We start from the raw sequence: 13,430 nt of genomic DNA, 5'->3' as shown, positions 1-13,430 counted from the left end.
TCAAAGTGAGATGTTTTCTGATTAATTGACATTGGTGTTGTTTTAAAATATGATGTCAAATAACTGTATTCATCCTGGGTGTAACAAGCATGAACTGGCAAAGGTGAAGGGTTTTATTAAATATTTAGCTTATTATTATAATAAAAAAATTACACAACAGGCATTACAGATTAATGGTTATTTCATATATTTTTAAATTAACTTATTTGCATTTTTTAGACATTTTGTAAAGTCACAGTACAAGACATATGTTGTGTATTTTCATGTAAAAGAGAGAAGTAGCCTCATGTAGAAGAGGCGTATAGTCCAGCTTTAAGATCCCGCTCCCGGAATTCCATTCCGCCTTTTACACCAATCGCTAGTAAGCTGTCTCAAATCCTAGTGAGCTGCCTATCTAGAAAACATATTTGGGCGACATACTTCTGTGCATCGTATAGCCTACGTTTCGAGTGGCTTTTCGCCTCTGCTGAACAGCCCTCAAATATGCTGTCCAGGCAACTCACTATGATTTGAGACACGGCCATCGTCAACAGTTAAACATCATCGCACTGAAGTGATCCGCTAAGGCAGTGCATACTGAACTTTCTGCTGCCCATAGGAAAGTGGGACCAACAGAACAAAACGGATATTCACAAGTCAACCATCAGTTTCCCTTCGTGTTATCTCTCACAAGGACTCAACAGCAGACGGATTTCTTTCTTCTTCGGTAAATGAAGTCCCACCAAGTGTGGGACGGAGAAGCGACGGCGGCCTTGCTGTAGAAGAAACGCTTCAAACTTTTGCGAATATAATTCTCAGTGGCTTCAAGTGACGGACTTTGATTTTCCCAGCGGCGTGTTCGGAGTCGTGCAGGGTTGGCAGAAATGGGAACGAGAATACGTGCCCATAAACTCACTCTTTTTATCCTCCCTTTGATGTTTACTTCGCATCTGTTTAATGTAAGTGATTCATTTGTATTTTTATACACTTTTGATATCACAATTCCTTGCCATTTTGTATCGGGTAACTATATCAATGGAAATTCACGCACAAAGTTACTTTGCAAAACTTTGCGTCGTTATTTAATCAATTTTCACTTCTTTTCACTTTTTTTTTTTTTTGCATCGTTTAGTAAATCGCGTATTGTGTGTGAACGTTGTGTTGCGTAGCATTGATCTCGCACGCATAACTAAAGCTCGACTCAAGTGTTCCATGTGTGTTCTAGTCCTGGTCTAATTTTAACCATAGAAACGAGCTATTCATAGTTGGTCTCACTGGCGTCTTGCATGCCTGTATACTTGATTAACTTTATTTCTTTGACACTCATTGATTTGGAGCACTTTCATTCCACACCTACTTATAAAAATGCATGGCTTCCTAATTTAAACCCCTATTATTGATGTTGTATACATTGTATAAATCCTGCAAGATACTGCTGTTCATACTGTAATGTCATATTGCATATCCTATAATGCACATTAATATATTTCATATATGTGTTATGTAATAGTTGCATAGTCATATATATATATATATATATATATATATATATATATATATATATATAATATATTTGTTGTTTATTATAGTTGCAAGTGAAACAGGAAGCGGGTTATCTTGATTAGATTATGAGTGGCATAAACTAATTCTGTGATTGCTTCCGTTTTCTGCGCTGCATTTTTCTCCTATGCTTTTTATAAATCACATAAAAGCACAACTTCTGGAAAGACTTGCTTATTGACCCTCAATGTTTGTGTAAGGTACTTGTAAAGAAATTGACAACCTTGTGAAAACTGTCTTTGAATTCTTGCTTTATTCTGACATTGTGTTACAGCAACAGTTTGATAAAGTAAATGGTGATTAAAATAAACAGTGTCTCAATGAGGCAAAGCAGCCAATCTAATGAGTAAGTATGAAAGTTAATGTGAAAAACAAATACCTACATCTCATCTTTCTTGGTACCTGTAATACTGTACTATTTCCAGCTTGCTGGTAGATTCATTTGAACTTTATTGCACATGTAGGTGGAGAGTTACTGACTGGAATTGATCCGTTGGAATAGCATGTGAAATTACTTTAACACCACAAAGTGGAAAGTAAATCAGCTTTTGTAATACTGCACTATTTTGCTTAAAGTTGAACTATACACTAAGCTATTGTCGATCGGTTCCTTGTAAAGCATATCAAATTTACTTTCACTGATCGTAAACTACTATAAACCACCTTTTTTTAGGGGAGAGATTCTAAGTAGGCTGTACAGTCATTTACCCCCTCCTTTACTTTTTGGAGTTAGTTTAACTAGTTAGCTCAAATTAGTGGTGCCTTGGAAAGCCTTTGATGTTGAAATTCTTCAAACATCCTCTGCATCACATGCTAACGGAAAGTCCTGTCATGTATAACTCGGGATTCTTTAAATCGGCTTGTGTTCATCCTGCATATCATGTATAATCCCTCTCTTATCATTCAGACACTAGTGAACATGAGCCTCTCTTAGTTTACTGATGTATGGCAGGGGCCCAATCGCCTTTGGTAATTTGAGATCTTCGCTGCTTTGTCCCAGGAACCACTGAGTCAATTGCAATATAATTGAATTAAATGGAAGCAGTGCCATGTGTTTTTTCCATTACAAGCCTGCCTAAGATTTGACAAAGAGTTCATTTCATTCAGTTGAACACTTAGGGCTTCAGTTGCCACCGGCATCCCTGGTGTCCTACTGGAATTTCAGGGTCATAAGTATCAATCAGCATTGACAAAACCCCAATAAAAGCACTTTATTACCTTTTAGTTTACTGACGCAATCAAGTGCTCCCTCCCTGCTGTTAACTGTCAATGACATGGTAATTGAGAGGCGATTCTTTCCTATTTATTGACACATGTAATTTTTGGGTTAAACTGGATTCTTGTGAGGTCATTGAAGTATTGTGTGATGATAAAGAAGGGTTGCAAGTGGGTTTACGCCCACTGTCCTTTTGCGTTTAGGTTGTTTGACTTTTATTTGAAATGGAGAAAAAAAAGTAGGAAACTCTTTTGAGAGACGTAGACCTGCAGTTGTCGATTAACAAAGTTTCAGTTCACTTAAGCAAATCGTTTTTTTGTTAGTTGGGATTGGTTTTTTATCATAAATTGGATTTATACCAATCATTTAAAGGAATAGTGAAAAACGATTCTGTAATAATTAACATCTTATTTCTAACGTGTATGATGTTTCTCTTTTGAGGAACACAAAAGAAGATATTTTGAAAAATGTTTCCTTGTTTTATTTTGTCAATACAATGAAAGTCAATGGGGTCTAGTGTTATTTTTGGACCTTACTGAGTGTGATTATATGGACAAACTAATCTTCTTGTTCTCTTCTTTTTGTTTATTAAAATCACATGAGGGTGAATAAATGATGACAGAACTTTTATTTTTCTCTGGATCATCCCTTTAAAAGTAGGTCGTTTGTTATTATTAGCTCTGTTTTTGACTCTACAAAGCCTTTTAAGTGTTGGAGCTTTGTCCCATGATATCTAGCGTTACGACATGCTATTTTATTTTGAGATGTCTCTCTGAATAAACAGTCACAAGTGTACCCTGACTTCATCTGGGGTGGATTTTAAGGTAGGTCTGGATTCCTGTGGGTATATTGGGTTTACTGCTCCAGACCGTAGTTACAAGCACATTTCTGTTGTGTCTTTCACCATCTTGGCCTCCCTAGTATGCCCACATTTACTGTATCTTATGCAATATCTAGATATAGTCCAGCCATCCTGGTCAATTTAACACCCACGTGGTCTTCCAAGTAAGCGCAGAGGAATCTAGCGCACAGTGCTGGGATAACTGGGCCCATGTTCAATGAGATTTTGAGGACAGGAGATTATTAATGGTCTCAGTGTGCTTTTTTATGTATCTTGTTTGTGAGCTGTATGGCAACCTAATATGGTCTGTTACATCCAGCAAATGCTAGGTACTTGAATTTATTGCAGAAAAAAGTATACTAAGCTATTAAAAATAAATGTTCTCAAGTGAGGTATGCACAACGAAGCCATAGAAGAACCATTCTGGATTCCCCAAACGTGAAGACTTCTTAAAAGAACCATTTTACTCTTTATTGTGAAGAACAGTTTAATAACCAGAAGATTAATATACTTTGAATACTCTTGTTCTACTATAAAGAGTCTTTTGCGCAATGTTAAGTTCCATGGATATTAAAAGGTTTGTCATGGAACTATTGGTGCCAATAAAGAACCTCTATTTTTTAGGAGTGTAGTGTAATCTAAGACCTCTTATACAGGTGCTGGTCATATAATTAGAATATCATCAAAAAGTTTATTTATTTCACTAATTCCATTCAAAAAGTGAAACTTGTATATTACATTCATTCATAATTTTTTTTTAATTTATTTTCATTTTGATGATTATAACTGGCAACTAAGGAAAATCCCAAATTCATTATCTCAGAAAATTAGAATATTACTTAAGACCAATACAAAGAAAGGATTTTTAGAAATCTTGGTCAACTGAAAAGTATGAACATGTACAGCACTCAATACTTAGTTATCCCTATTGCTTGGACATTTTTCCTACCACATCTTTTCCTTCCCTTAGCCTCTCTATTAATGTGCTTGGACAATGAGCTCTGTGAACAGCCAGTCTCTTTTGCAATGACCTTTTGTGTCTTGCACTCCTTGTGCAAGGAGTCAATGGTCATCTTTTGAGCCCCTTTCACACTGCGATTCCAGCAAATACATGGGTAAAGTGTTCCGGCAATTGTTCCCGGGTCACTAGATTTTGCACTTTCACACTGCCAGTGATTACCCGGGATATGTGCGTGCTTTCACACACAACCCGTAAAGATCCTGTAACGACACGTGACATCAGGGCATGACATGTAATGTACGAGTCGAAAACGTTAGGTACGTTATACTTTCACTGTAGCTGGTGAATGATCTCAACGTCAGAACGGAAAGTGAGGAGCTAACTGATCTCTGCTTCATTACAGTTTGCAAACTTTTTTTGTTGCGAATGTTGATCTGCCTTCAAAACAGCCGGTAAAAGAGTCGCATGATAACGTGCATCATCACCACGACACGGCATTAGATCTGGCTTTTGTTCACACAGCGTTCTTCCCGGGACTGAACCCGGCAACGTTACTAGGTCCCCGATGATTGTGTAGCCTACAGAACTAGACTGAGAGACCATTTGAAGGCCTTTGCAGGTGTTTTGAGTTAATTAGCTGATTAGAGTGTGGCACCAGGTGTCTTCAATATTGAACCTTTTCACCGATACTAAATTTGGGATTTTTCTTAGTTGTCAGTTATAATCATCAAAATTAAAAGAAATAAACATTTGAAATATATCAGTCTGTGTGTAATGATTGAATATAATATACAACTTTCACTTATTTGAATGGAATTAATGAAATAAACTTATGATATTCTAATTAGATGACCAGCACCTGTATATAACTCTTGGATTACATTTCTGTGCATTTGGCAGAACCTTTTATCCAAAATGATTAATGTTGCATTTAATTGATCCAGTTTTTCAGTGAATGCACTCTTTGGGAATCAAACCCATAACCTTGTGGTTGCTGGTTTCAATTCTTTACTTTCTGAGTTTAAGGCAAACATGAAAGGTAAAATCTTTAACAACAAACAAACAAAAAAAAAGATGTACAGAATGAAGTCGCTTATTTATCTTTTCTTTTTCAGTGATCCGTTACTCTTGGATGTATCGTATGTCACATTATGGGAAAAAAAATGTAAATTTTCAATCTTAGTTTGGTATAGATCATCTTTTGGCTCTTGTTGTAAATGCTGTGGGTTTTTTTATCGATCTTGCTGGATGTAAACGTATTGGCACATGTGGAAAACAGCCTGCTGCTGTTATTTGCTGTTGTGAACTGTGACTGTGGTTTGCATTGAGTTCAAAGTGGTTAGAACTGCATATTTAAGTGCTGATGTATTGACTTGACTTTTGGAAATACCGCCTTACAGTATTGTTTTGTATTTTACTTTATAATACATGCTTCATTTTGAAATGTACACACAAAATGTTGGTCTTTTGAATACAGTTTGCAGAGGATTGTTTCCACCCGTATTTGTGATCGTACACACATCAATTCGTCCCTCTGATACGCTTCATCTGCCGGTAACCTGTGGTACATCACTGTTGGAATCTTCATCTTTTATTTGCGAGCTGTCTGTGATAGAGCAGTAGGCAGACTCCAAAAACAGCTGCAGCTCAGCTGGTATTGTAACCCTTGCAAGTGCAGACATGAGTGTTCATACTCATTGTGCCGCTTGATGCTTCATAAGATGTGCCCTTAATCTGACCCCTACAAAGCTCTTTTCTTGATCCTTTGTCACATTTTACCACGCTGCTTTTGGAGAACAGTCCAGAAGGGCACATCCATCCATCCATCCTAATTATCTCAATAAAATCCACCATATTGGTTATCGAATGATACCTCAAAATTATATTTTTTGTTGTTATTTTATTTTAAATTAATTGTTTGTGCTCATTTACACTTCCACTATTTGTTTTATTTTAAAATGGCCTTTGCCAACATCTAACACTGAGTTAGTTTACAGACGTTCCTCTCGTTGATAGCAGAGGAGCAGATCCAGCAAGAGTTTGATGGGGCGGCAATGAATGATTTTTTTTTTAGGAGTCCTGGCAGTAGAGGTGGTGCAATTATAACAACATGTGAATAATCCCACCCCCTCTAAAGCTGAGTTCAGAGTTCAGTGTTCTTTTCACACTGCATGACTATCTTGTCCAGCATTCAGTCGCTGCTGTGTTCACACTACACGATGGATTGGCGACAGAAGGTTTCACACTGTATGACTTTACAATAGAAAGAATCGCCGACAACTCTGTCTGGCACACAAACTATGTTTCACAACCAAACACACGCGAGATGTGTCAAGAAAACAACGCGATATCATGCGTGCAAGACTGGAGTTCTCTAGTGAGACTGGGATTATTATTAAAAATGGTAGCCCGCAACAAGCTTGCAGTAAAAATTGCCTGTGCGCTGATTTGCAGCGAAAACAAAAAAAAGAAAAGAAGATTATGGAGGAGGAAATGGTCGGGGAGATGCGAGGAACAAGGATTGTGTGTTCTTATTATATCATGCTTGCTAATATTGTGGTCTTATCTCCTCCCCGAACTCCTCGCTTCTCTGGATCTTGCTTTCTCAGTGGTTGTCGGTCATCGCCGATGTAGTTTTCAGTCAGAACACTTTTCACACAGCATGATTTTGAATCGTCGACAGGTCCAGATATTTAGCATGCCAAAAACTGGGCTAAAATCGTGGAGTCTGAAGGCGGCTTAAGGTGGTACTGAACTGCAGTGGAAATGTAAACTACGTGGAGACGTGCCGAGTTATTCCACACAGTGGAAAAGCGCCATTGATTTCTAATATCGGTCTACTAATCACTGCCTTCTACATTCTACATATCAGTGTTTCCGTATCACTCAGTACATGTCATCATAGGTAACTTTTGTCAGTGCTTGCTGGATATTTATGGTAAGATGAGGTTGTAAAGAGTGTCTCACTCGATCTTGTAAAAACCGCGTGTGAATGGAGTTCTCCACAGAGACCTCTTCTTCCATTAATCTACGACAAGCCTCAGCTTGCCCAAGAAAGAAAGGCGCTACTTTTTCCAAGCCTCCTGCAAACCCCCATAGGATTTGAGTGCCAAGATCATGCTGAGAAAGAAAAAAAATTCGGTGCCCTCAGGTCACAGTATGTCACAGCAAAAGGAAAATAAAAACGAGAAGACAGACGATGGTGCATTTGATTTTGTGAACGCTGCTTTTGTCAATTTACAAAAAAAAGGACCAGAAAGGTAAATCCCATCTTTATTATGTCTGGTGTTTGGTGAACATAAAAGGCCACAAAGACTTGCTTTGTAGTGTTTAACCAAAACAAATGTGTAAAGCTGCATCTAAGTGACATTTTAACAAGTGCCATTGACCTAGTGTCCCCTGGAATATAGTGATTGAGTGCAGTGATGGTAATATACTTTCTTTTGAAGTGGTAGCCAGGGTCTGTCACAGTTTGCTGTGCTGTGATTGGCCCCTTTGAGCATTCGGAGCACTATTCAGCATATCTGCCACCTTCTCTACACCACTCTGCCTGCTGGGTTCAACCAAAGAGGCCACAGATAAATCTAGGTGAGCCACCCAGGAGGCTGATTGTACATTAGCATGTCAACAGCTCCTCTACAGGAGCCGGGCACTTCTGGCCCTTGGCTGTTGGCAAGCAGAGCTTCTCTTTGTCATTCAGATGAGAGAGTCGAGATGTGAGGTAATTCTTGTGTTGGCTTATGGGTGAGGATGTGGCTGAAGAAAGATTATATTTTACCTGAATAAATTCTTGCTGGTAATATGCCATTTGTATTTCTTGTGGCAGACTGGCAATTGACATTTAACACAAGACCTCTGTGAATGACTTTACAGTCCCTGGTTCCTGTCAATGTGTGCTGAATGATAAGAGAGGAAATCTGCATCTCTCTTCCAGTTGAGGATATCTGCATGGCCAAAAGTGGCAGTGCATTGATTTTAGGGTCAGCAGTGAATCTCTATTGCCAAGTTGCTGATTCATCATCCTGCCAGGGAAATTAAATGCAAAATTATCTCTGAGAGGCAAAATTCCCTTTCCAACAACAAAGTTTACTCAGGCTTTCCTGTGAGTCTTTCCTGTACCATAGATGCACACAAAGACAATCTAAGATTTCCCTCCCTCAAATTCTGTCCTATATTATACAGTTGGGTTGCAAAATTCTCATTTGGTTATTTATGTTTCAATTTATATTGTGAAAATGAACACGGTTTAAAATTATGTAAAATGGGAGAGAAATAATTTGGGTTATGTACTATTTGCACTTATGCACTTACTGAGGCTGTATGCTTAGGATCATTTGCAGTCCCCTTTTTTCTCCAAAGTTTTGCTTTCCCATCACTTAGATAAAGGTTAATCTTTGTCTCATCTGTCCATAAACCTCTGGTCCAAAACTCTACTGGCTTTTGCAAACTTTAATCTTGCCTTTCTAGTTTTAGTGCTTGTCAGAGGTTTGCATCTTGCTGTAGCCTCTGTAATTCTGTGTCAAAGTCTGTCTCCTGCGGACAGTAGATTGTCAGAGCATCACCCCAGCTTTCTGGAGGTTGTTGGTGATTTCACAGTCACGTATTTTATGGTTCTGTTTCACAGCTGAGCTTTTATGATTTGTCTGTCATCAACTACTGCTTTTTTTCTAAGCCGACCAGATCATTGTTGGTTACTGATGTCGCAGGTGGTTTCCAAACTCTTGATTTTTCCATGCCCTTTGTTTTTAGTTGACTTCCTCTTTTAGCATTTAGATTGCTTGCTTTTCTCTCAAAGTCAGCTATAAAGTCACCAATATTTATGCTCACATCAGATGGGGGATGAAACTCTAAAAGTGCTTCTTCTAAGTGGTCTTCTTAGTTGCGAAAACGTGTGTTGAAACACCCAATGACAAAATGTGACAATTTGTTGTTTTGCCTCATATTCATCTTTTAATCACAATTACAGATTTCTTGACTCCACAACAAACAGAGCAATTTTGTCTTTACTGTTCTAGTACTTATAGAGGGCACTGTAGTGTAGATAGAATACAAAAAGAGGAGACAAGTTAGTGTGAGATGTGTTTTTAGCCAATTCTTAAAGATGGATAAGGACTCAGCTGCTCATATTGAGTTGGGCAGGTCATTCCACCAGGAGGGAACATTTCATTTAAGTGATTTTGTGCCTATTTGGGATGGCACAATAAAGCGACTTTCACTTACAGAATGCAAGCTTCTAGAAGGCACATAAGTCTGAAGTAAATTGAATATATATAGTTAAGGTCAAAAGTTTACACCCCCCTTTCAGAATCTGCAAAATGTTAATTACTTAAAATAAAAGGGATCATACAAAATGTATGTTATTGTTTATTTACTGACCTGAATAAGATATTTCACATAAAAGATATTTACATATAGTCCACAAGAGAAAAATAATAGTTGAATTTATACAAATGACCCAGTTTAAAAGGTAACATCCCCTTGATTCTTAATACTGTGTTGTTACCTGAATGATCCACAGCTGTTTTTTTTTTTGTGATAGTTTTACAGGAGTCCCTTGTTTGTCCTGAACAGTTAAACTGCCTGCTGTTCATCAAAAAAATCCTACAGGTCCCACAAATTATTTGGTTTTCCAGTATTTTTGTGTACTTGAACCCTTTCCAACAATGACTGTATGATTTTGAGATCCATCCATATGCAACTATCACAGAAGGTTCAAATGTTCACTGATGCTCCAGAAGGAAAAACGATGCATTAATATTTTTTGAATATTTTTTAAATGGAAAAATATATATATTTTAATATATATAATATATATATATTTTTTAATTAAGCTTTTCAAGTCAATTTTTTTCTTCAGTAAAACTAATGATATCATTAGTGGACTTTTGATTCCACTGTTTGTGTTTCTTTCAATGTATCTAGTTATTCCCCTTCAGAATTATATCAAAGTCCTGCCCAATATTTCCTTACTGCTTTTATAATGTATTTCAATCGAAAAGAAATTGGTTGGTTCAAGTGATCCTTGCGTTTGCAGCCACATGTTTAGATCAGTATCAAGCATACCTGGTACCAAACTATAAGAGCAAACATGTTCAAACTGGAAATGATGAAATTACTAGGGAGCCACCTGCTCTTGATGGTGCCAAAACAACATCCCACACTGCAAACTTCTCATCTCACATTTATATTTCCATGACCAGAAGTTTCAGTGCTTTGCTGCAATGTTTTCCATGGAGGAACTTTGCCACTGATGGTTTCAGGCTGCATATTTCATGCCAAAGTCATCTAATGGAAAAAGTATGATCCCACTCTCCAACCTGTTTTTGCAGACCACTATGTATGCGTAAGGCACATTATGATTGGTGCAGATACCACAGCCTTCAACCGTGTGCTCCTATCCAACGGCAAGGGAGTAGCTGATGGTGTGTCTTTGCTCACTTTATTTAAACCTGTTCTAATATATATATATCCCTTTCTATATTCATTACAACTGCTTTAGGCTGCTGTATGATCAACGTTTACAGTGTTTTGACATCCTCGCAAGTGTGATGAATGCTGGCACGAACAGTTGGAAAGAAACCTAAGCTATTGTCTGATAAAGGAGGAAAGTGAATCCTGTGTGTTTAAGTGCTTTGCCAGTTTTAAATCACCACAGCACATCAGTTTGGCCCCTGTTGTTACCATTAAATGCATACTAGACCCTGTTTTCAAAGTGTACTTAATCCCATTCCAATATTTTCTGCACTATAGTGTTATACTGACGTTTTATTAGAATCATCGGTCACGCAAGTTTATTACCTTTGCAAGAATTGATCATTATATTGTTAGGTTTTTTTTTAGAAACATTGATTCATGTGAGATTTGACTCATTGCTAATAGTAAACTGATGACCCATGTCTTGTGGGCATAGATGACTTGAAAAACAGCAGCAGTATCATGCTCATACTAAACTGTTCTTGGTTTGAACAAATTTTTGTGGTTTTCAGACTAAACTGGCCTAGTGCAATTTTGTCTCCACCCACACATAAACACCAAAACTGCAATTTCATCCTCTCGGTGACTGTCTTTAGAATCATCTCCTTGCTATAGAGGCTAAGTATATTTCAAAAGGAGGACTTTTAATTTAAGAGTTAATCATTTTTGTTATATATCCTTTTTTGTTTAAAACATGAACTACTCTTTTCTTTTTGCTGGTCATCTGGAAGCTGTAAGTTTGATCAGGAGAAGAAATTTATCCTTAAGATCAGTGGCGCGGATGATAAAAATATCTCCACGATCTGCCTTTGAAGAAATATCATTGTATTGTGCTACAGCACACATTCTATCAGCTGCAGTTCTGGCACCGCCGAATCAATATACTGCGACATACATTAACATCAGCGTTAACTCAGCACTAGAGTTACTCTCGCGGGACACTGCACTTATTCACAAAAGTACATTTTGCATCTGCTTTAAATCCTTACTGGTTATTTAAAAGTTTAATTTGCACACGGAAATGAAAAAGCCCATCAAACTATGCCTGATTACTGAATTAAGTTAGGTTTTTTGCTAATACTGTCAAAACACACAAGGTTTATGTATAGACTCAGTTGGTTATAATGAAAGTCAACAACTGAAAGAAATAGATGCATGTCTGTATATTAGATGCATGCATGTCTTAAAGAGACAGTAGGCTACATGCTGCCAACTGTAATTAAAGGGAGAGTTCACCCTAAAATTAAATTTTTGGCATTGTTTATTCACTCACATGTTGTCCCAAACCTGTATTAATTGATTTCTTGTACTGAACACAAAATAAGATATTTTGAAGAATCTGGATAACTAAAGAGGTGCTGGTCCACATTGACTTTGATAGTAGGAAAAAAAATACTATGAAAGTCACTATGAACCAGCAACTGTTTGGTGAAAATCTAAAAATCTTATTCAAAATAGCGTTTATGTTTAGCAGAAAAAGGAAACTCATTCAGGTTTAAAGCAACCTTTGAGTGAGTACATGAAGGTATAAAAAATACGAAACTATTTTAATTTTTGGGTGAATTGTTCCTTTAATGTTAATAAAATTCCAAGCAGAGAGAAAAATCACTCAATACTCTTGACTGAAAAACTTTAATACAGTTGATTCCACAGGAATCAATATATATATATACATATATAGTGTTTTATTTTTATATTTATATTTTAAATTTTTTTAATGCTCCTGATGAATACACCTATTGTACCTGAAAATTAAACATTGTTTATTTTATTTGTATATTATGTGTATTTATAATGTGGATCTTTGATCTCATTTTTTAATAACAAAGATAAAATAATGACAAAGATTTTTATCTTCACCCACTTTGGCCCAAATATCCACCATACTTTTTTGTATTGTTACCTTAAAAGGCTTTGTCTTTATAATAGGAAAAAAATTGTTTGAATAAAAAAAGAAAGAAAGTGGAAATGTTATGACATTTGCCAAGTATGGTAACCCATACTCGGAATTGGTGCTCTGGATTTAACCCATCCAAGTGCACACACACAGCAGTGAGTAGGGAACACACACACACACACACACACACACACACACACACACACACACACACACACACACATACACACACACACACACACACACACACCGTGAATACACATCCGGAGCAGTGGGCAGCTATTTTTTCCAGTGCCTGGGGAGCAGTTGTTTGGCTGTAATGTTCGGCTGTAATGCTCAAACAGCTTGCAAAATAGAAAAACCAACATGACAAAGAATTGTGAAAAAACCATGATATTTCTAAAAATATATTGCCCAACCCTAGCTGAGGGGAACAAACCCATACACGCCCCTCCGGATTGTGCCCTTGTAACGCCATTCTGCCCTTGCCCCTCCAGAGGTC

General features: G+C 37.2%; 1 protein-coding gene across 26 annotated transcripts in view; it reads left to right on the top strand.

The window, feature by feature from the left end:
• Nucleotides 1–407: 407 nt before the first annotated feature.
• Nucleotides 408–13,430, top strand: part of hspg2 (heparan sulfate proteoglycan 2) — a 108,156-nt gene continuing 95,133 nt past the window's right edge. For 17 of the 26 annotated variants that reach the window (XM_026243870.1, XM_026243860.1, XM_026243862.1 and 14 more), the window contains exon 1: nt 409–938. In XM_026243870.1, the coding sequence (XP_026099655.1) occupies nt 864–938 (75 nt within the window). In that variant the 5' untranslated portion in view covers nt 409–863. Of the gene's footprint in view, nt 939–13,430 lie in introns of all 26 variants that reach the window. The other 9 variants (XM_026243858.1, XM_026243855.1, XM_026243853.1 and 6 more) reach the window with 3 other exon arrangements.

The sequence above is a fragment of the Carassius auratus genome, unplaced genomic scaffold (assembly GCF_003368295.1).
Source record: "Carassius auratus strain Wakin unplaced genomic scaffold, ASM336829v1 scaf_tig00004557, whole genome shotgun sequence".
Classification (NCBI taxonomy): Eukaryota; Metazoa; Chordata; class Actinopteri; order Cypriniformes; family Cyprinidae; genus Carassius; species Carassius auratus.
Note: the sequence above shows the minus strand (reverse complement) of the source record. Positions and strands in the feature narration are given on the sequence as shown.